Raw genomic sequence first — 21,511 nt, 5'->3', positions numbered from 1 at the left:
TTTGCCATATTCTCTATGGTGTAAATGGCACCGTTATGTAAAAACGTGGCCCTAAAAAACTTTGTGTTGCCTGGTCGGTACAACCAGCAGCTGCAGCCCCCAAGTGCCTTTCTCTCCGCGAGACCTAAGAAGCGTGGATTAACCAGCGAGAACCTCCGGGTTCTGCTCAGCCCCGGGGCGGAGCGGGAGCTTACCGGGAGCGGGGGATGGATGGCGGCGGGGGATGGATGGCGGTGGGGGACAGAGCCGGCGGTGGGGGACAGAGCCGGCGGCGCCCGGGGCCGCCTCTGCCGCCCTCACGGCCCTGGCCCGGAGCGGCCGCGGGTGGAGCCGGGCCGGGGTGAAGCCGGGCCCGGTAAAGCCGGGCCGCGTTCCCCCGGCCGCACTTTCGCCGCTTCCGCAGCGCCCGAGCCCCGCCCGAGCCCCGGCCCCGGCTCCGCCTCCCGGCCCGCCCGCCCCGCTCCGCTGCCGGCCCCGGCCCCGCTCCGGCCCCGCTGCCGCCCGCGGTAAGTCCCGACCCGACCCGGCCCGGCCCTGCCCTGCCCTGCCCTGCCCTCCCGTCCTGCCCGGCCCGGGATCGCCGCCGCCGGGCCCTGCCCGCCTCAGCCCCGGCAAAGCACGGCCCTGAGGGGACACCGCGCCCGGCGGCGGCGGCGGCGACCTTGGGGTCCCGCCCGGGAGCTGCCACGGCCCGCGTGTGTCCCGCGTGTCCCCCGTGTGTCCCGTGTGTCCCCCGTGTGTCCCGCGTGTGTCCTGTGTGTCCCGTGTGTCCCGTGTGTCCCCCGTGTGTCCCGCGTGTGTCCCGCGTGTCCCCCGTGTGTCCCGTGTGTCCGTGTGTCCCGTGTGTCCCGTGTGTGTCCCGTGTGTCCCGTGTGTCCCGTGTGTCCCCCGTGTGTCCCGCGTGTCCCCCGTGTGTCCCGTGTGTCCCGTGTGTCCCGTGTCCCGTGTGTCCCCCGTGTGTCCCGTGTGTCCCCCGTGTGTCCGTTCCCGTGTGTCCCGTGTGTCCCCGTGTGTCCCCCGTGTGTCCCGGTCCCGTGTGTGTCCCGCGTGTGTCCCGTGTGTCCCGTGTGTGTCCCGCGTGTGTCCCGTGTGTGTCCCGTGTGTCCCGTGTGTCCCGGTCCGTGTGTCCGCGTGTGTCCCGCGTGTCCGTGTCCCCCGGGATCTGCGAGTACCGGCACAAAGGGCTCTGCCGGGAGAGCGGGATAGATCGGGCGGGGGTTTGGGGATGGGAGCTTGCCCGGAGCTCCAAACTGACTCCAAGTGGTGTTTTCATGCCGGGTAAGAACGAAGTTAGGGATGGAATGGGAATAAGAATGGAATAGGAAGAGGAATGGAATAAGAAGAGGAATGGAAAAAGAAGAGGAATGGAAGAAGAATGGAATAGAGTAGAATTAGAATAGAATAGAATAGAATAGAATAGAATGAAAACAGAATTAGAATAGAATAGAATAGAATGAAAACAGAATTAGAATAGAGTATAAGAGAACAAAATTAGAATAGAATTAGAATAGAATATAATAGAATCAGAACAAAATTAGAATAGAATTAGAATAGAATATAATAGAATTAGAACAAAATTAGAATAGAATTAGAATAGAAAAGGAATGGAAATAATGGCAGCTCCAGCTGCAGGAAGGACAGAATTCTTCCTGGCTGTGTGACTGGAACCTCAGCTTTTATCACAGAAATTCAAAGGGCCTGACTCACCTTGGGTTGGCTCTCAGAGATTTTCAGAGGAAACAGGAAGGGTACAGCAGCAGCCAATGTTGTTTCTGCTGCAACTTCTCTGAGTCACTCCCCAAAGCTCTGGCTTCTCTGGCACCATCAGACCCTCAGATCTTTCCTATTTCTCCAAACAGGAGGAGTTTAACAAGTAGTTGCAATTTCTCACCAAGAAAACTTGCTTTATTAAAGAGAAGCAAAGCATTTTATTCCTGATGGAAGGGAAGATATATTATTCCCTCCAAAAAAGCTTTATTTGCAGGGGCAGCAGAACATGACCATCACTCCGGGTAGGATTTCCAGCTCCAGTGTTCCTTGGGCCCCACTGGCATCAGCAATTCTGTCTGAAGTCTTCGGGCTTTGCATTTGGAACCCTCTGGAAAACGACATGCCCAGAGTTATCTTGATCTAAATGTCTTTTTATTTTCTTATTTAAGCATTCTCCAGCGTAATTTGAATGAAGTACCCTAAAGGCCTTCTCCAGCGTTCCCGTCCACAGGGCTGGACAAGATGCCAAAGCAGGTAAAAAGAAAACCAGGAATTGTGTGTGCTAATTAAATTTTACTGCCAGGAAAGAATTCTTGGCTTATTTCCATGCAGTCAAGATTAGGTAGCTACTAATGAATATTCACCCCTGGTTCATGAATTGACTGGACCTATTTACTGTGGGTTTGAGCTGTGTTAGTGACACCAGGCAGTGATTTTTGTTGTGCCCTGGGCTCTAACAGGGCAGGTGTTAACACGGGCAGCAAGCACCTCCTAAGGGCGTTTGTTCAGGAAAATGAATGGACACAAGAGCTGTGATTTACTTTCAAATATTCCTTTACTTTTGGCTAAGAAATCATCGTCTCAGCTGAAGTGATGCTGAGCAGGGCAGCAAAAACCAAGCCCTTCCTCAGGTCTCACAGTCTCACAGTGGATTTAACTTGCCTGGTGCCAGGGTAATACAGGAACACAGAGGGGGCACAGGAAGAAAGGGGAATTGGCAGGAGCTCCTCAGGTCCATTGAGTGTTTCCTAATTGTGGTGTCTGTTCTCTGACAGCAGCAAGCTGCTTTATGCTCATTCAGAGGAGAATAACAGAAATCACTTGGATGGCAATGCTTTATTGTGTTGCTAAGCTTTTTTTTTTCCTCTGTTGGAGTGAAAGCTCCTCTGGACTCAGGCCCAGGGGGAAACCAAGGCACAGGGGTTGAATTAAAACCTTTGGATAAGCTGAGATACATGAAGCCACACCAAAGTGAAATAGAAATACAAATTTTTTAACTTTTAGTAGAAATATATGCTAAGTGCCTTAAAAAGTGCCTTAAACATTAAAAATCTGCAGCAGAGACCTTAGACACAGTTCTTACTGCAGCAGTGTTACCTTTTCACAGAATTCTTTACTTTAGACAAAATACAGATAGAATTATGCTGTTCACATTTTTTAGATAGAGTGTTCACATAAACAACAAGAGCTGATAGAAACTGCGTATGCAAATCTGTGTAATACCTGTGTAACACTGGTGTAAGGCTTAAAATTGTTAGAATTAGACCAGGATAGGTTAAGAAAAGGAAAACTGGAATCGTGTGTTACTCGTATTGGTCAATTAACAAATATAATCTACACTTCTGTAAGAAAAAATATAGAGCATATAGAAGAAGAAGCAGCTGTTTTCTGCCTGCCACTGTTGCTTGGCTTTATCATGCAACCCCCTTGAACTCTGCCTTCAAGAAAGCTGTGAGACTATGAAATAAAGAACTCAGCAGAACAGCTGCTCCTCTGCTCTCTCACCCTGGTCCGAGAAGGAAGGATACCCTGTCAAAAGCTCAACATTTCCCCTTACTGTGTAAAATTCTATATTACTGGAAATGAACTATGCATGCTGTCTGCAAAAGATAAAAATGCTCCTAAATGAGTACACTATTGTAGCTTTATTTTTTTTTTTTTAGGAGTGTGCTAAATGGGGTTTGCAGATCATTTGCCCTTTATTAATGAGCTCAGCTCAGGTAGTGGGAATGCTGCCTACTAAATGTAGCATTTTCTGTATAAACAAGATGATGGAGTTCATTGGTTAACTTGTGGTACAGGTGAGTAGGGATGGTTTGGAGAACTTTCTGTCAAAGAGAAGGCATATATAGAATGCAGAAATCAGGACTGGCATCTTTCCCATTCCTCATTTTTCTTTTCTAGCTTTTCCTTTCCCCAGAAATGGCAGACAGGACCTGCAATTTCTCTTCTGGCTGGTTTTCCATGTGTCCTTCCAAATAATGTTGTCAAGCACACAGGAGCCCAGAGGCTGAGGTTTGAATTTAAGTGATTCAAAGGAGACAAGCCTTCAGCTAAGGCAGGGCAGCTCCCCCCTCAGCACCATTTCTCTGCCCTGGCTGTGACGTGTGCACTCTGCAGCTTTCACCCTGAAAGTCTCTGCTAGGAAAACTGCATTTGTTTTGGTCTGCAGTGGCTTCCAGCTGCACCTGCAGCCAGCCCTTCCTGCTGCCCTGAGCCCAGGGCACTGCTTGGATTGAATGTGGGACATGCAGAGGTTTAGAAATGAGAACATGGTGTGAGTGTGTCTGTGCTGAGCAACCTGCAGAACTGCAGGGTGAGCCCAAGGCCACGTTCTCTGAGTGCCTTTGCTCACTGCCAGAGTGATGTTTTCTAACATCAGAGCAGGGGGAGGGCAGCTGGGAGGAAGAGCAGCTCACACATCCTGAGGTCTGGCTCCTGCTGAGACTGAACTTCAGTGACGTGGAAGCAGCAGAAGAGCTAGAACAGGGGATGAGGTGAAAGTCCAGCTTTTCACCTCTCACTGGTGCTGATCTGACATCCCCTCCAGGAAAATGGCCAAAGGGAAGATTCTCTCATCCAGAATGACCTCAGTGAATCATTTGAAGAGGAAGTTAGAGCCTTCCTCAGTGATGAAGAGAAACTGCATCTTTTTGACGACCTCACGAAAGTGAATCCGGTGACAACCAGGACAGGTGAGCAGCCAGGGAGTGTCTGCTGAGGGATCCCTTTCCCTGGTGGCCACAGACACGTGGCAGCTCCTGCTCTCACTGCATTAATAGCATGAACACAGGAGTTGTGTGTATTAGACCCACATCACTCTCTTGATCACCTCATTCTCTATTAAACCTGGCGGGTAGCACACCTGAGACTTTTGTTACAAACAGGCACAGGAAGAGTCAAACAGGCTTTGCAAAAGATGCTGATGGAAGCTGTTGTCTTTCAGTTCTGAAATGTCTTCAAGCAAGATACAGAGTCAACCTGTTCTATACAAATGCTGGCTGCAGCCTGGTGGCTTTAAATCCTTTCCAGCCTGTCTCCTGCCTCTACTCACCTGAGCTCATGAGGGAGTACCACATTGCACTTTGTCCTCAGGTAACCCTTGTGGTTGAGATAACTGTCCTTCTGCAGAGCCCAGGTGTCAAACTGCTCCAAATTTATATGAGCAAAATACTCCCACAGGATAAACCCCATTTCTAGTGAAATAGTTCTGTTAAAAGAGCAGTGCTGTTTTCAGGTAAATGTGAGATGACCCTTGCTATCCATTGCTGTTGAATTGTGTGGTTCCTGTTCTCTTAAATATGAATATTCTCTTTCACTGCCAGGATTTAAAACCTCACATCTTTGCAGTGGCTGAGCAAACCTACAGGAATGTCCAAAAGCAGATGGACCCTGTGAACCAGTCCATCATTGTGAGTGGAGAAAGTGGTGCTGGGAAGGTAAGGAAATGGTTTTTTATGACATTGCTCTCACGTTTTGAGTTCTGCCAGGGATTTGTAGTGCAGAGTAGTGCAGTGAATGAGCAAAGAGGAATTAAAAACCCCTCTGACAGAGCACGTAGCCAGTCTGCCCAGCACGGCTCTCTTGAAATGTGTGTGAAGCATTAAGTGATTGCTGCAGTTAAACACACTCTGCTTAATATAGCAGCTCTTCAGGTGGCATCTGTCATTTCTGGAGGGCTGGGTTTGAATCATTCAGCAGGAATTGCACCTGAGTTAGTGCCTCAGCCTGGTCTGTCAGGGAGCTCGTGTGAATCTCAGCAAACCCTCTGTAAAGACTCAGAGCAGTGAATTCATATCCTGCCCTGGCCCTTCTGTGATGGTCCATCCCTGTTCAGGGCAATGCTGAGGGTATTTTTAAGCCCAGTAACAAGATGCTTTGCTGAATGTTAATGACTCAAAATCCGTTTACATTCATTCCATCCCAAGGCAGGAGCTGTTAATTCTGGCTGATGACACCTCGATGGAAGTGCCATTCAGCAGAGCACTCCCACTGCAGCAGCACTGAAATGTGTGTCTGTGGCACAGAGTTTCCACTGAACCAGAGCTCTAAACGTGACACAGTTCCTCTCTTTAGCCTCCCCTCCAGCTGCACACTGTTTGCAGAAGGCAGCACTGCTCCACTGACAGAACTGATAATGTTAAAAACAAAGAGCTACTGTCAGGCCTCTCTCTTGCAGACCTGGACCTCTCGCTGCCTTATGAAATTCTATGCCTCTGTTGCTGCCTCAGCTATCTCCCCAAAAGGCAACGAAACTGTGGAAAGGATAGAGAAGAGAGTGCTGGATTCCAACCCTGTCATGGAAGCATTTGGTAAATGTGGCTTTTTTAACAACAAACAGGAGTAATGGCCACTGTGGGAATTTCCGTTGTTACCACACGAGTCTAAGCTGTCTCTTGGTCCTCTCCTTAAAAACAAACTCTTCAAATACTGGAGCTATTTACAGATCACCCTTAATGCCTGTGTGTGCTGCATGGGAGAGTGGGACCACTCTGATTGTTCTGTGTCTGCCACTGGCACTTTCACAGGGAATGCCTGCACCCTGCGGAATAACAACAGCAGCAGGTTTGGGAAATACATCCAGCTGCAGCTAGACAGGTAATAGTCACTGTGTAACACCTTAGTTATTGTCCTGTTCCTTTAAATCTTTACAGGCTTATTTCTGAAATCTGCCATAGAATATTTGATCTGTCTTTAGAGTGTATTTTGCATTGCTGGCAGCTTAAACTATTATTATTTAAATTATTATTATTTTCCCTTTTTTTTTTTTTTCCTGCAAGCTCTCAGCCTGATCTCTAAAAGAGAGCAGTGGAAAAACAGAGATGCAGTTAAGAACTGTGAATAAAATATGAACAAAACTGAAGGTGAACTGCAAAGCATTCACTGTCAGTTGGTATCAGAACAACACACCACCTCTTGTTCTGTGAAGAGGTTTTGATATCTTTGCTCTTTTTCCCTCTCTAGATTCCATCATCTGACTGGTGCTTCCATCCAGACTTTCCTTCTGGAGAAGACCAGAGTTGCCTATCAGGCCCCCAATGAAAGAAACTTCCATATTTTTTATCAGGTTTGCCTTCAGTTAATTTTGCTGGGTATTTCTGACACACAGCGGGGATGAAATCACCAGATTTAGCACAGTTACAACTTTTAATAATTATCAGTTTCCCTGTCTCCCAGGCTTCCAAATTAAATCATCCTCCCAGTATGTTATTCTTCACTGCCTGTGAGCTGTAAACACCAAAGGCAGAATTCAATTTTTGCCTTGTTTTCTGCCTGCAGATCACAAAAGGTGCCACTGCAGAGGAGAGGCTGGAGTGGAACCTTCCAGAAGGGGCCGAGTACCGCTGGCTGCCAAACTTTGAAAGAAACTTAGATGGTAAAGATTAGTTCTACTAATTAATTAATCAATCCATTACTAATGGCTGGAACTTTAAAGGAAGGCAGGCAAAAATTGTTCAACCCTGGCCAGCCAATAGCAGATGTTTTGCAAAGCCATCTGCATGAATGAGGTTCTTTTTAAGTTTCACTTTGCGCTATTAAGTCTTAAAGCTTAAAATCACTCACCTGGCTTAAAACAGCTGGTTCTGGCCTGGCAAATTTGCATCTCTGTGGCTTTGTTTAGAAACTGTCTTGTCTATGCACATGCTTTACCTGACAGAGGCAGAAGAAGTCAGTGGGTTGGTTGTCCAGCTTGTGTATGGGATTTACCCAGACAGCATCCATCTTCCCCGCTCTCCACTGGCAATTCCAGCTGGATTGGATGTGCTGAGATGTTCTGCTTGCCCCTGTTTGTGTGCTTGGCTTTTTCAAGAGCACTGTTTGGCTTTTCAGAGGACTGCTTCGAGGTGACCAGAGAGGCAATGTTCCACCTGGGCATCGGCCGTGCCACGCAGAGCAATATTTTCAAGGTCAGCTCACGGCAGCACGAGGCTGCTGAGGACGTTGGGAATGTGCTGCCAGGGTGGGATTGCTGCTGGAGTAAATCCATGTCACTGTGCAGAGCTGCTGCTCCTCACTGGAGGGCCCTCAGCTCCACATCAGCCCAGTATTAGATCTGAACTCAACGTCTGCAGCTCTGAATTTCAGTTTCCCGTCAGGAATTAACACAGAAGTTTGGGATCTCTTTGCTGCCTTTTGTGCAGAAATGTTTTGAGCTGGCCTGTTCCTGGGGCTAAAGGAAGGTTCAGAGGACACTGCCTTGGGGGGAGCTGTCCTAAAAAAACCCCTGATTGTATTTCAGGTGTTATCAGGCCTTCTGCACCTTGGGAATGTTCAATTCTGTAGTCCAATGGATGAATCTCAGCCTTGTGAACTGGAAGACAAAACCAAAGGTGAGGCAACAACCATGCCATGCTCCAGAGCCTTGTTAGTTCAGTGCAGATGCCTAAGGAAAGGGTTAGAGAGAGGAAAGAACATAGAGAATTCTTTCCTTTATTTAGTTAATTTAGATTTACTTATTAAATTTATTTAGTTATTAACATTTAATAACATTTATTAAATTTATTAAAATTTATTAAATCTACCTATTTTTTGCTTGAGTAACTTTAACTATTATTACTTTTCATTATTAATTCTTTTTAACTACTACTAAGTCTAATTACTTTATTAATAACTTAATTTTAAAATCTAATAAATTTCTTTAAACTGTATTGAATTAATTGCATTTTAAATTACTAAATCAAATTTATTTAATTTAAATTCATTTAATTTCTGTATTTAATTCGGAAATAATTCCTTATTAAAGGAAAGAATTTGAACAATAATTCTCCTGCTGATAGGAGACCATCAAGGCCATGAGCAACCCAAAATTTAGGTGTGTTTTTGTGAACAAGCAAAACCCTAATGCTCCCGTGCCTTGACAGGTCAGGGCAACTGCAGCATTACCCACTGATTTCAGGAGGGTTATTGGCAGAACTGTGGCTCTTGATTGTAATCTTACTCTGCCATCACAAGGCTGGCAGAAACCTGACCCAGAGGGAGAGCAGGGCTCTTCACAGGAAAACTTGGAAGTTTTCATGATAAAGACCAAAAGTCAGTAACAGCAAATCTGTTAAATTGCAGCAGGAACAGAGGTTGTTCTGCATGTCTTCAGGAGGCTTGTGCATGTGGATTTCCTTCAGAGCTAAAACTGTCCTGAACAGTGAAGTTTCCTACTACAGTTTCACATGCTCTGAACTCAAACTACTTAATATTCAAATATTTTTGAGTACAGCTCAGCTGAGCAAGATCTTAAATGCTTTGTTAGCAAATACTCTTTTTCTACACTTCCTTACTACCCCCAAAATCCCTGTTTTTTTCTGGTGATAACTGATTTGTCTGTCTGGATTTAGATGTCCCTGCTCAAAGAAGGTGAACAAGTAACAGACACACCTAGAGAGAAAAACAACTTCAGTGTGGCAAACTTGAGCTTTTTCTGGTATTGCTTCGTTTTAAAGAGAGTACCTGAAATTCTAGGGGCACTCTGCATCCAAATTAAGAGTCTGATCTTGCAAAACTTGCTCCCAAGTTTGTGTAGAAAGATCCAAAATCCACATTTAAGTTGGAGAGCTGATGGAAGTGGCATTTTTCTCCACAATCTCCTAGCCCTTCCTTACCTTTAGAGGTATGAGCACACCAGGTAACCTTGTTTGTCCTCCTGAACAAGGGTTTGTGAAGACCACGGGGGATCTGCTCAAGATTCCCGTCGAGGAGCTGCTGGAATCTTTAAGGATTCGAACAATCACTGCTGGAAGGCAGCAGCAAGTGTTCAAGAAGCCCTGCTCCAGAGCTGAGTGTGAGACCAGGAGGGACTGCCTGGCCAAAGTCATCTATGCCAGGTAAGGATGTGCTAATCCAGGTGACTTTGGGAGGGGATGGGGAGGCCAGAGGGATTTACTTGCTGCTGTTTCATGGCAGCACATCAGAAATTCCTCCTCCTTCCAAGTGACACTGATAGAAACAGCAGTAAAAGAAACAATTCTGATTATTGCAAGCAAGCAGCTCCCAGCTAAGCCCATTGTTGCTGTCTGCAGGTTGTTTGAGTGGCTGGTTTTGGTCATAAATGAAAACATCTACACAGATCCCTCAGCGTGGACCAGCTTCATAGGTATGGATATCCCACCCTGGTTTAACTCAGGGGCCATCAGCCCACCAAGCTGCTCCTAAACTAAAGCTCCCTGTCCTCCCTCATTCCTTCAGGTTTGTTGGATGTTTATGGATTTGAAGCCTTCCCTGAAAACAACTTGGAGCAGCTCTGTATTAATTATGCCAACGAGAAACTGCAGCAGCACTTTGTAGCTCACTACCTGAAGGCACAGCAGGTAATACCCCAAACTGAAGATCAAATCTTCAATATCTGATTTAAACCAGCATCTGTTGTCACTTTAATTGTGTGGCTGTGCCCCTGGTCAGATGGGAAGCTGCAGTTAGAAATGCCACAGAAGGCAGTGGGATGGAGCAGCAGCTTTTTAAAGAGGGGAGTGTGGGGCAGTTGGAATGACACAGCTTTGTCTCTTGGGGACTGGAAATCTGTTCCCAGCTCTACTGGATCTCTGCCTGTCAGACTGTTTGCTTTTCCTCAAAGAACTGAGCACTTGAAGCTAACTTCTTGGGGTAAGTGCAGCCTGAGTTGAGATTCTCTTGGAAGCTGCTGCTTACAACCATGGAGCACAAAGGCCCTAGAGTAGTGGAGCTCCTAGGCTGAGCTTGGTGTGAAGGCAGAGCCCAACAGAAGCCTGTAACCCAAACACCTGAGCACGTGGCACCTGTGGAGGCCTCCTGCCACAGGGGCACAGCTCCCTGAACCCACTGTCATGCTGGTGCCTTTAAAACAAAGCCCCAGTGTGCACCAGCTTTTATTTTTGAGTAAGGACAGATACAAATGGGGATGTTTCACAGTGGTGAAGGCATTTGCAGCGTGCAGTCCCTCCCTGGTCACACACTGCTAATTCCAGCTCTCATCTGAGTGCCCTGCAAGGTGCAGAGCCCCTGCCAGAGCTGCTGCTCTGCCCCTCCCCACTGCAGATCCATTACCAAAATGCTCTTTGCCATTAACTGGAATCAGGGAAATTATTTTCTCTATGGCACCAGCGTGCTGGCACCTCCTGCCTCACGGCAGGGTTTTGTCAATTTATTCAGGAGAGAAGGATTTCTTTGACTGCTGTTTGTTCTTTGCTTCCCCAGGCTGCTTTGCCTGCCTGCCCTGGTCAGCATGCCAGGGGTTAATGGTCAGGGAAGATGAAAACCGAGTTCAAGCACACAATTGCTTTGCTTGAAACGGCTCCATGACCTCTGTTTATAGCACCCCTCCCACTCACTGCCTGCCCTCTTACCTCTGGATCTGGCTGTCCCCCAAACCACTTAAATGCCATTAGTGGCTGTGCTGAGCAAGCTTTTGGCAGGAGGCTTTTCAAATAACTGCCCAGAGCTCGTGCTTGTTAAACACTGCTGACAGTTTGTCCTGTAATTCAGCATAAATATTGTACCAATTATTTCAACCAGGATCTCTCTGCACTTCGTTTCAGATCAGGCTTTGCTTTAAATGGAGCCCAGCCTGGCACACAGAGGATGGGTTAGGGCTGTGTCCCAGTCCAGGGAAGGAGTTCTGCTTGTTCCTTGTCCTTCAGGGAAAGTCTCAGCACAGCCAGGAAAGGCTTTGTGTGACTGTAGCCTTTGTTTGCTCTCTAAAGCAGCCTTGCAGCTCACTCTGATAAATCCGTGGGGTTCCCAAATCCTCAGACAAATTGTTCCAGCAGGTTCTGATCCACACCCAAAAGCTACCTGGGGTAGAATATCCTCGTGTGGGTTTTTTTTTCTCAAGCTTGGTGTTGACCTGGAGCTGAGCTGGGATTAACTCCTCCGACAGGACCTGGATCAGCTGCCCAAGGCACAGCGTTCTGAGCTCTGGTGCCCTCTGCTGCAGAATAACCCCTTCCCTCTTCCTTCAGGAAGAATATGCAGCTGAAGGCCTGCAGTGGTCATTCATAAACTACCAGGATAACCAGAACTGCCTTGATCTGATAGAGGGAAATCCTCTCAGCATTTTTTCCCTGCTGAATGAGGTAAGTGTGATCTAAACCCTTCATTTTTTGGGCCCAGTTCCTGCCTTTGTCCTACGCCACCAAAGAAAACACAAACAGTAAGTTAGCAGAGAACTTGTCAGCCATAAAATTTCTGCAGAGCTTCAGTTTCAGAAAAATCACGGCACTGCTTCCTCCTGTTCTGAGTTTCCCTCTGATCCTGGATGTTCTGATTCAAATATGAAGCCTCAATTACTTCTTTCCCCCCCTTCCTTCCCAATATTTCAGGCCTTGCATACTCAAAGCAGCTCTAAAGGTAAAATGGCTATGATTTCAATTTTAAATGTTGTAGCTTTTAGAGCCAGTCCTTTGGGACAAATACGAGATGCTGCAGTTGTGTGTGTCCTTTGCAGGAGTGTCGTCTGAACAGAGCCTCCAACACTGACCTGTTCCAGACCAGGATTGAGAAAGCCTTGTCCAGTAATCAGTGCTTAAGTCGAGATAAGTTTAGTAAGAAGCCCAACTTTATCATTTCACATTATGCTGGCAAAGTCTGCTATCAGCTGGCAGCGATGGTGGAGAAGAATAAGGTAGGTGTTTGCAGAAAGAGCTGTTTAAAATCATAAATATTCTACAGACCTGAAGTGATTTAAGTCAAAGCACCACTAAAAAATATGTTTAGTGCTGGGGACTGGACATACCTTGCTCCAAGTAAATCCTTCAGGCCACGTAAAACTCAGTCATGTTCTTAGTGTGATTCTCTGAACCATCACTGGCACGAGCAGATGCTTTGTTGCACCTCTGAGCTGAGGATGAGGTCAGCCATCAGCAAATCTGGGCTTCTTCCATTCCTGGGGGATGCAGAATCAGCAGCAGGGCATTTCTGTAGCTACAAATACATCACTTCATTCCCCCAAAATTCAGATAAGTTTATGAAAAACGAGAGCACGGGCTTAACTACTGAAAGTGCTGAAAGTACTCAAATTTTTGGCCTTGTTGTGCCATCAGGGAATAATTGAAATGTGAAATAATCTGCAGAGAGGAGGGTCCCTTCTCAGCTCTGACATCCCCAGCAATTATGGCAAGGGCTGTTATTTATTTAGCAATAAAACACCATCTCTTAATTAAAAGGGATAGTTCTGATGTCTGCTGCAGTCTGTCCTTCAGGGATTAAACCAGTCCTGAGACTTGGAGCTCACTTAGGCTGTGTAACAAGAACAATGTTGGGAGCAGTTGTACATTTGACTGGATTTGCTGAATGTTCAGCCAAACATTGTTTTCTGTTCCTGAATGTGACTGTGAATGAGTGAGCATCATCAGATTTGAAACTGCAGCTGTGGTTACCTCAAATTTGGCATCAGAAATGCTGTTCTGTCTCTGTATGTGGAGTTTTTAGTTATTTTCAGAGGTGCAGGTGCCTGCCAGGTCCAGATACTAACAGTCATGTCTGTGTTTGCAGGATGCTGTTCCACCAGAGCTGGTCCATGTTTTGCAGAACTCAAAGGACCCTTTGCTTCAAAAATTATTTCCTGTGACAGAAGAGAACCAAAATAACACCAAAACCCAGAACAGAGCAGCTGTTTTAACAGTGGTGTCCAAGTTCAAGGTACATCCTATTCAGGTTTCTGCTGTAATTTTGGAAACTTTCTGAATTTGCCATCAACAATTTGATGAAAACATCCACAGAGCAGATTTTTGCTCGAGCTGTCCTGTAGAAGTGCTCTGACACTGAGTCTGTAAAGCCATCCTTGCCACGAGCAGCTCTGTGGGGTGGATAGAGGATCCCTGAGGAGGAGGAGCCCTGATGAGCCCTGTGTTTGTTTCCTGCAGAGCTCCCTGGAACATCTCATGGAGATTTTGAGCAGAACCACGCCCCATTACATCCGCTGCATCAAGCCTAATGCTGACTGCAAGGCCATGACTTTTAGAAGAGAAGAGGTAACTTTTCCAAAGCCTTTCCCCAGGGCTTTGCACTGGGTTTCTTAGGAACTTGAGTCACTGGCAGAGCTCTTTTCACAGCACATTTTGAAATAGCTTTTTCTCCTTTGAGATAAACATCCTTCAAAGTCACTGAGGTGTTTGTCCAAAACTGCTCCTAAGCACAGCAGCTCTTCCAGCTGCAACTTGCTTGTTGCTGGGGTTATTTGGGGTGCTGCCCTCCCAGCCCTTCAAACTGATGAAGGTGATCTGAGCAGCCCTGGGCACACAAATACCTTCAAAACAAAACCTTGCTCCTTCCTGGAGTCCAGGAAGCTGAGAAGCTTTGGGAGCAGAGCAGCAGGTGCTAAAGCTGTAACTAGAGAACCTCATCTGATGGGAAGTCAAGCTTTAAGCACTCGTGGAATCTGCTGGGCATGGAAATAGCAGCACTGAGCATGGAAATACCAGCACTGGCTTTTCACACCCTGCTGGGTTTGGGCAGTGCTGGCTGTGGATGCCCAGGACAGGGCACCCAAGGAGCAGCTCCCACAAAGTCAGCGTTGCCTAAACCATCTCAATTTGTGCCTCAGGTTCTCAGCCAGCTACAGGCCTGTGGAATAGTGGAAGCCATCACCATCAGTGCAGCAGGTTTCCCAGTCAGGTAAGTCCAGCTTCTTCAGCATAATCCATTTCTATAGCAATTAGTGGCATTTACTTCTTCAGAAGAATTTATAAGCAGGAAACGCAAATATTTTGCAGTTTTAGACCTCAAAACTACTGATCCTTTCAAAGCTGAGAGCTCACTGTGCCTTTCCAGTCTGAGAAGCTGGGGAAAAGATGTTTTGATGTGGACTACACTAAAACTTTTCTAACTGAACGTGGCTTCACAGTAACATTCTCAGCAATGAAACTATAAATGGCATTTATCTAAATGTAGTAATCTCAGAGCTGAGCATCTCCTCATAGCCTGGCTGGGCTTTCCTGACCACCTTTAGAGGGTGCAGAGCAAGGCCTGAGCTCATCACGTTTCTGAGACTCAGCACTGATGGGGTGGAGCTCACCATCAGCATAGCCAAGCACAGCTCCTGCCCAGGCTTTGCTCCAGGCACTGTTCCTGGGCAGTCTCCTGAATTTCTTCAGAAGTTCTGTACTTTCTTGCCTGTTTGACCATTTAGGGCATCAGTCTGTTTGCATCCCATGCACTGGATCCATGAAACCATTGTGCAATTTTCCCCCTTCAGAGGATCAGTTCTTTCCCATACAGCAATGACTCCTGCCTGGAATTCACTGTACGTTTGTCTGTCAGGATCCCTTTCCAAAGTTTCACTGAGCGCTACAAAATACTGAGAAAATCCTGGGGCTCCAGTAAAAAAAGTGTGTGTGATAAAAGCAACTCTCATTCTGCTGAGGAAAAAGGTGAGTTTCTTCAGGTAATCCCCTTGCCATCAAGTAAAATTGTCACTGCACCCATTTGGTGTCCCATAGATCAGATAATGACTGTATTCACCACTGTTCTCCAAATACTTCTTTAACTTATCACCAACCTGAGTTTCTAATTTGCCTAACACTTAAAATCTTCCCCCTCACTGCTGGTTTTCTGTGTTCCTCCTGGGTGGAACAACCACAGTTACAGTGGTGTCTGGGGTTCCCCTCACCCAACCTAATTTGGTTTAGAGTTGATTCTTTAGTAAACTCGAAATCCACTTACCTTTTGCCTTATCTTCCTTCTCCTTCCTTTCTTTTCCCCTCCTCCTTGTTTCCTTGCTGAATCACTGACCTTCCAGCTTACCTGGACTCTGCTGCTTCTTCCACCTTCTGCAAACTTCTCTTTTTCTAAGCAGGAGTGACGATGGACTTTAACAAACACAACCCAGTCTACAGGTAATGCCTTTGCTATGAACTCCTGAAAGGAGGAGCTCATCAGGTGGTTACATTTAGTATTAAGGTTATTGCAACCCCTTTCTCTCCCTCAAATTAATCCCCTCTCTACCCAGTGGGTCTGTTCAATAAGCAGCAGCTGTGGGAAGCACCACCAGCCTGTTCAGATGAGTAAAATAGGTGGAAATCTACTCACCGTGTGGAAATGGGGTGAAGTAAGGAAGTGCAGGCTGGAAAATTACTTACAGACTGGATCTTTCCCCCTCAATTACAAACCCATTAACTGCAAAGCCTCTTTTTGGTAGGTTTTTAGTCCTTTTTATCTTGAGGGGGTAATAAGCTGCAAACAAAGCAAAACAATTGCCCAAACACGGGGATAAGCTTTGGGTTCCCTTATCAGCCCAGCCCCATGAACACCATCAGAGTCACCAGATGTCTTCCTGTAAGCAAGAATTGCTTTTATTTGTTTTCAGGACCTTAAAATGCTCTCATCTCCTTAGAAATATTTATAGCAGATAAGCAAACAGTATCCAGGATGGAATGATGCAAAACCCATCCAGCACTGTCCATGCAGGAGCTCCTGCAGCACTGCCTGGAACAATCTCTTGTTCCAGGTCTGAATTAAGTCTGCCTCTATTTCCAGAGAGATTCATCTGGCTGTAATGTAAAAAATTGTGCACTGTGTCCCAGAAATGGCTTTAATAACCTGTAATTGCTGCCATAAATTCCTGCTCAGCACAGGACCCCATAGCTGCTCCCAATGCCCTGTGACAGCTGCACAATTGCTTAGAATTTGTTTCCCCTTCCTGCACTTCTCAGTATATTAAGGCTACAATTCCCTGCCTTTTGTTCTTTGCTCCCACAGCTCTGAGTTTTGAGTATTTAATGGGATTTTCTTAGGACTGAGCTGCTCAATATATTCTTAATTGCGTTGCTGCTGCTTTCTCCTGTTTCCATGTAGGATGCTTTAACAATGGGACAACACCTGAGGGCCTCCCTGTTTCAGTCTAAATCTACCCCAAATGACATTTTTACCTGGGGATAACTGAGGTTATAATAGATGAGAAGGCAGCACCCAACTACAGCCCAGTTAAAACACCCCACACTGGTTTTCTGGTTGCTGGCACCTGATGGAATCTGTGCTGTCACATTTTAGCCTTAAACACAGCAAGATCAAGTGCTCTCAGCCATCTCCTCCTCCACTCTTGCTGCAGGTGTTTCCCCTCTAAATGGCCAAGAAATCTCAGTGCAAAGACAATTCCCTGGTCCTGATTTCCAAGTTCTGTGACGCCTCCTCCTCAACGTTTCATTTCCAGGTGAGACTCCGGTGATGGATGAGGACAAAGCATCACGTGCTGCTGTTCTGGAGATCCTTCAAGATGCTGTGGGACAAACCCCTGCTCAGGGAACAGGGAATGGAGCAGAAATCCCCTCAGTCTACTGTGGCAAAACCAAAGTGTTCCTGGCCAATTCTGTGGTAAGTGCTGTCCCTTGGCTGGTGGCTCTGGAGTGCACCTGCCTCAGGGGCATTCTGGCACAGATGGTGGAGGCAAAACTCCTGCCAAGCCAGTGTGACCAGAATTTGGCATTTTCCATCAAATTATTAAACTCAGTCAAGCACCCATCAGCATCCAGCTCTCCAAAGCACTTTGTTTAATGGCCTCTGTGTTGCCAGTGGACAAGGAGCTGCACTTGGTCTAGAATTGTCAGAATTCCAGTAAAGATGACAGCTTTCCTTAGCTCCAGATGACAACAGGCCTACACACAGCTTCCTTGGGAAAGAAATTAAGGAGATAAATGCACTCCTGCCAAGCTTGCAGGATGCAGCCATAGAAGCAGCCTCTTCAGTGGAGCTGCTTATTAACCTGCTGCTGCTGCTGGGACTTTGGGAGGCTCCACTTCTCCCCCCACGTACTTCCATTTTCATTTACATGTTACCTAAAAAGCACTGAAGGAGTGCTGTCACTTCCCAAACCTAATCCAGCAGTCACAGGACACTGGAATGAGGCTGTGGTCCCCCAAACACCAGGAGGCTGTAAAAGAGGAAGAGTTGTGAGCACAATTCCATCCCTAACTCCAGGCTCCTGTCCCCACTGCAGCTGGAGCTCCTGGAAGCCAGGAGAGCAAAGGTGTTAAATGAGAAGGCATTTTGCATTCAGTGCTGTTGGAGAAGATTTAAAGAGAAGAAAGCAGCCAAGGAGAAACGCTCTGCAACTCTCATCCAAGCAGGTGACTTGCTAAGGGTGGGCCTGAAATGACAGAACAAGGCACATTCCCAGTCACACTGGGGGATTACAGTGGCACCAGTGGTTGAGTGCCATCTCTCACACTGCGTGCAAGAGCTGCTGAGATTCTCTGCACTCAGATTTGTCTCCATTAAATCCTCAGCTGTTCGTTCCTGGTTAGCCAAGAATCGCTTCCAGAGGATGCGCAGGGCTGCCAACGTCATCAAACACAGCTGGAGGAGATGGAAAGTGAGTATGGGGGTACAGCACAGCACTGGAATGGAGCCACTGAGGCTTCTTAGTGTCTCAGGAAGAGTAATAACTACTAGAACTGAAAACCCAGTGCTCCAGAAAACTCTTGTCCAGCTGAAGAGCAGATGCCAGTCCCATACAGCTGCTTCTGGTTTATCCTGCGGAATAAACTCACTCCTTACCTTCACGGGAATGGCCCAGGGGGTGTGCTGTCCTTCAGATCCCCTCTTATTTAGACTCTCAGTTGTGTCCTGATATCCTAAGCTGTGTCCAGGACATTTGGGAACGTTGTTGTTCTGTGTCTTTTTTAGGCAAAAGCGGCCGCGTTCGCAGCAGCAGAACTGGACGAGGGGGAAGGAAAGGAGTTCCCAGCTCCTGGAGCTACCTTGGCCAAACCTCCCTGTTCTTTGGACACAACGTGGCCTCTGCAGGCAATTGTCCAGTTCTGGCCTCTGGGCCTTGTCCTGGCTGCTGCCCCTGTCAGTGTCACGGGGCCCCGCAGGGCGCTGCCGCTGCTGAGCTGCCTCAGGGGGCTCCAGGAGGGCGGCTCCAGGGGGGACAGCTCCGCCCTGGGCTGTGGCATCGCCTCCATCAGAGCCCTCCCACAGGTAAGGACCCCCTCAAGCCCCTCTGCAGCACAGGGGAGCTGCCACAAGCTTGGAATAGTCTGGGGTAGCGTTTCCCACCAAGCCACAGGCACTGGCTTCCCTCAGAAGCTGCATTGTTACAAATCACCTTCGGGTCTGGGGGGTGGGGAACATTTTTGTGTCTGCATCAAATCCTGTGTGCAACAACTGGCCACAGCTCCTACAGACTGTGCCAGTTCAGTGCTGAACACTCCAATCTCCAGAGCCTGAGCTGATCTCAGTTCAGTTTACAGTACTGGTATTTTCTGTAGTGACCATTTCTCTTAAATCCATTTGCAGTGACTCCTCTGTCCTCGTCCACCAGTGCTCATACACTCAAGCACTAAGTGTGAGTAACAAAATCAGCTGCACATCTGGCTGAACTCTTCCCCTCTTGTCTTGCAGGGCTCTGTCAAGTTCCACTGCAGGAGGTCCCCCCTGCATTTTGCCAATGTCAGCCCCCACAGGGAAGCGTTTTCCATCACGGGATTCAACCAGATCCTGCTGGACAGAAAGGAACTCCTGCCCACATAGGCTCTGCCCTCCCTGCTCCCCTGGCCTTGGCCTCCAGGGAGGGCTCTCTGCAAGCTGCTGCTTTCAAATCACTCAATGTCCATTTCTGCTGCTACCTCAGAGCTTTCACAGCACTGCCTTGCCCGTATGACATGATGGGATCTAGAACACGCTGCAATAGACATGATAATATCCACTAAATTTAATCTGGGGGGCTGCTCCTCCTCCCCACACGTGCACACATTACAGGAAATACCAACACTATGGCAACAAATCAATTCAAACAGATCAGGTGCTTGAGGTAATAAATACTTGAACTGAACGCTGCTGGCACTGCCTGGACGAGCAAGAGGCTGGGCACGAGAGAGCAAATAATGCAAATATTCCTGATTCCTGCTGGATTCTCAGAGCTGCAGCCGTCCTGACTGCTCACTCACTCACTCAGCAAGGAGTGAGGAGCAGCCACTGCAACACTAAGGGCAGATGTCTCAGGGAAAGGCAAGGCTGGGCTCTTGCTTTTATCTACAGAACCAAAATCTACGAACTCTCAGAGCTGCCAGGTGTCTCCAGAGCTCCCCCAACAGCACCACCCTGCCCAGGGGCTCACCAGAGGTGCTCTGTACCGTCCCTTTGTTGCTCATGGATCTTGAAAATGTTTGGCTGTTCTGTGTATGTCATCTAAAATAAACTGCTCGATCCCTTGTCAAGGTGTCTGACCCTTCCCAACACCCTTTAGTGAACAAAACCATTTCAGAGTACTCGTGGATTAAAATAAATGCCAATTATTTAATACTGTCACCGTGAAACAACATTTCCCATGGCTGCCAGCATTTCTGTGCCAACAGAAAGAATTCCACTGAGTATCAAGTTCAACCCCCAGGATCTAAAACTCTGTCCCAACACAGCCCTGTCACAGTTTGTCAGCTCTAAGCTGAAATCAGAGCACTGACACCCATGGGCAAAGGGACCAAGACACACAATGGGGCAGCTCTGGCTGCTGGCAAATCTCAAAAAAAATAAACATCAAGGGGGGAAAAAAAAAAAAACATTCCCACAGCAGCTCACTCGGGGAGGACGTTCTCCTTCTCGGGAGGCTCCACAATTCTCAGGCAGCAGTCAGCGAACTCCACGAACAGAGGCTCCTGCATGAACCTCCTCATGAGGGAGCTTCTGTCCTGCGCCTGGTCGATGGTGAGCAGCAGCTGCCGGAGGTGGGGGTTCAGCAGCAAACCCCGCAGTTCTTCTGATTCTCCTTTAACACGGAACAAATCGAGACTTACAAACGTGCCTGACACCACCCTTATTTTGCAAACAAACTTTCAAAGGGAGCAGATCTCTAACTTTTAACTCCTTTAGCCCTGGGCTAAGCTGCAGCTCCATGCAGAACTCGGGGGGTTTTATTCCTGCTCGCTCTGCAGAAGCCCCGCCAGCCCCAATTCCCCACATTACCCAGGAGCTTGAGCTTCTGCAGCGGGACGCGGTCCTGCTCGTCCTCCTCGCCCAGGATGTCCTCCACGGACCAGGGGCCGTGTGCGGGGCCGGGGCTGGGGCCGTGCCCGGCCGCCGCCCGCTCCCGCGGGGAATCCGGCGCGCAGCGCTCTGCGGACGGAGCCGCGTTAGCCCCGGGCCGCCCGCGGCCCCTCCCGGCCCCTCCCGGCCCGCACTCACCGCGGTGGGTCCGGCAGCACGGCACGGAGCAGCTGCGGGGAGAGCAGCGTGAGAGGGGCGGCGAACGGCGGGGGACGGCCCCGCTCGGCCCCGTCCCGCCCCGCCCGCCGCTCCCCTCACCGGAGCCCTCAGCCCCTTCAGCGTCCCCTTCCTTCCCTCGCTCACGCCGCGGACGGCGGTCCCGGGCCGCTCTCCCGCCCCTCCCTCGCTCACTAAGCGCTGCCGCAGCGCGGACAGCGGTACCGGGCCGCTCTCCCGCCCCTCCCCGCCCGTCCCTCGCTCACTAAGCGCTGCCGCAGCGCGGACAGCGGTACCGGGCCGCTCTCCCGCCCCTCCCCGCCCGTCCCTCGCTCACTAAGCGCTGCCGCAGCGCGGACAGCGGTACCGGGCCGCGCCCCGGGCTCCGCACTCCGCGCACGGCCCCGGGGCCCGCATGGCCGCG

The 21,511-nt window shown here is 48.4% G+C and overlaps 3 protein-coding genes across 9 annotated transcripts in view; 1 reads left to right on the top strand and 2 right to left on the bottom strand.

The window, feature by feature from the left end:
* Positions 1–368, bottom strand: part of PIGW (phosphatidylinositol glycan anchor biosynthesis class W) — a 5,806-nt gene extending 5,438 nt beyond the window's left edge. For both annotated transcript variants that reach the window (XR_002046091.3, XM_010402313.3), the window contains exon 1: positions 195–368. The gene's annotated coding sequence lies outside the window, so the exon portion shown is untranslated. The remainder of the gene's footprint in view (positions 1–194) is intronic.
* The window catches only part of MYO19 (myosin XIX), a 27,390-nt gene extending 6,958 nt beyond the window's left edge, over positions 1–20,432 (top strand). Inside the window, exons 1-25 of one of the 6 annotated variants that reach the window (XM_039562676.1) lie at positions 466–506; positions 2,160–2,244; positions 4,541–4,685; positions 4,937–5,085; positions 5,316–5,429; positions 6,170–6,302; positions 6,519–6,588; positions 6,955–7,057; positions 7,270–7,366; positions 7,822–7,898; positions 8,231–8,321; positions 9,635–9,806; positions 10,002–10,075; positions 10,168–10,289; positions 11,916–12,029; positions 12,401–12,577; positions 13,447–13,593; positions 13,818–13,925; positions 14,498–14,568; positions 15,214–15,323; positions 17,102–17,262; positions 17,885–18,014; positions 18,174–18,259; positions 18,574–18,870; positions 19,294–20,432. In XM_039562676.1, the coding sequence (XP_039418610.1) occupies positions 2,233–2,244; positions 4,541–4,685; positions 4,937–5,085; positions 5,316–5,429; positions 6,170–6,302; positions 6,519–6,588; positions 6,955–7,057; positions 7,270–7,366; positions 7,822–7,898; positions 8,231–8,321; positions 9,635–9,806; positions 10,002–10,075; positions 10,168–10,289; positions 11,916–12,029; positions 12,401–12,577; positions 13,447–13,593; positions 13,818–13,925; positions 14,498–14,568; positions 15,214–15,323; positions 17,102–17,262; positions 17,885–18,014; positions 18,174–18,259; positions 18,574–18,870; positions 19,294–19,422 (2,889 nt within the window). In that variant the 5' untranslated portion in view covers positions 466–506; positions 2,160–2,232 and the 3' untranslated portion in view covers positions 19,423–20,432. Of the gene's footprint in view, positions 1–465; positions 507–1,203; positions 1,279–2,159; positions 2,245–4,540; positions 4,686–4,936; positions 5,086–5,315; positions 5,430–6,169; positions 6,303–6,518; positions 6,589–6,954; positions 7,058–7,269; positions 7,367–7,821; positions 7,899–8,230; positions 8,322–9,634; positions 9,807–10,001; positions 10,076–10,167; positions 10,290–11,915; positions 12,030–12,275; positions 12,578–13,446; positions 13,594–13,817; positions 13,926–14,497; positions 14,569–15,213; positions 15,324–15,691; positions 15,789–17,101; positions 17,263–17,884; positions 18,015–18,173; positions 18,260–18,573; positions 18,871–19,293 lie in introns of those variants that run through there. The other 5 variants (XM_010402316.4, XM_019287566.3, XM_039562677.1 and 2 more) reach the window with 5 other exon arrangements.
* ZNHIT3 (zinc finger HIT-type containing 3) lies at positions 20,168–21,511 on the bottom strand. Its single transcript, XM_039562684.1, has 4 exons — positions 21,425–21,511; positions 21,070–21,101; positions 20,851–21,000; positions 20,168–20,653 (listed from the first exon to the last, which is right to left on the bottom strand). The coding sequence occupies exons 1-4, from the start codon at positions 21,502–21,504 to the stop codon at positions 20,463–20,465; spliced, it is 453 nt and encodes a 150-aa protein (XP_039418618.1). The 5' UTR covers positions 21,505–21,511; the 3' UTR covers positions 20,168–20,462.

This window comes from Corvus cornix, chromosome 19 (genome assembly GCF_000738735.6).
Source record: "Corvus cornix cornix isolate S_Up_H32 chromosome 19, ASM73873v5, whole genome shotgun sequence".
In the NCBI taxonomy this organism is placed as follows: Eukaryota; Metazoa; Chordata; class Aves; order Passeriformes; family Corvidae; genus Corvus; species Corvus cornix.
This window is presented reverse-complemented; position numbering and strand designations above follow the sequence as displayed.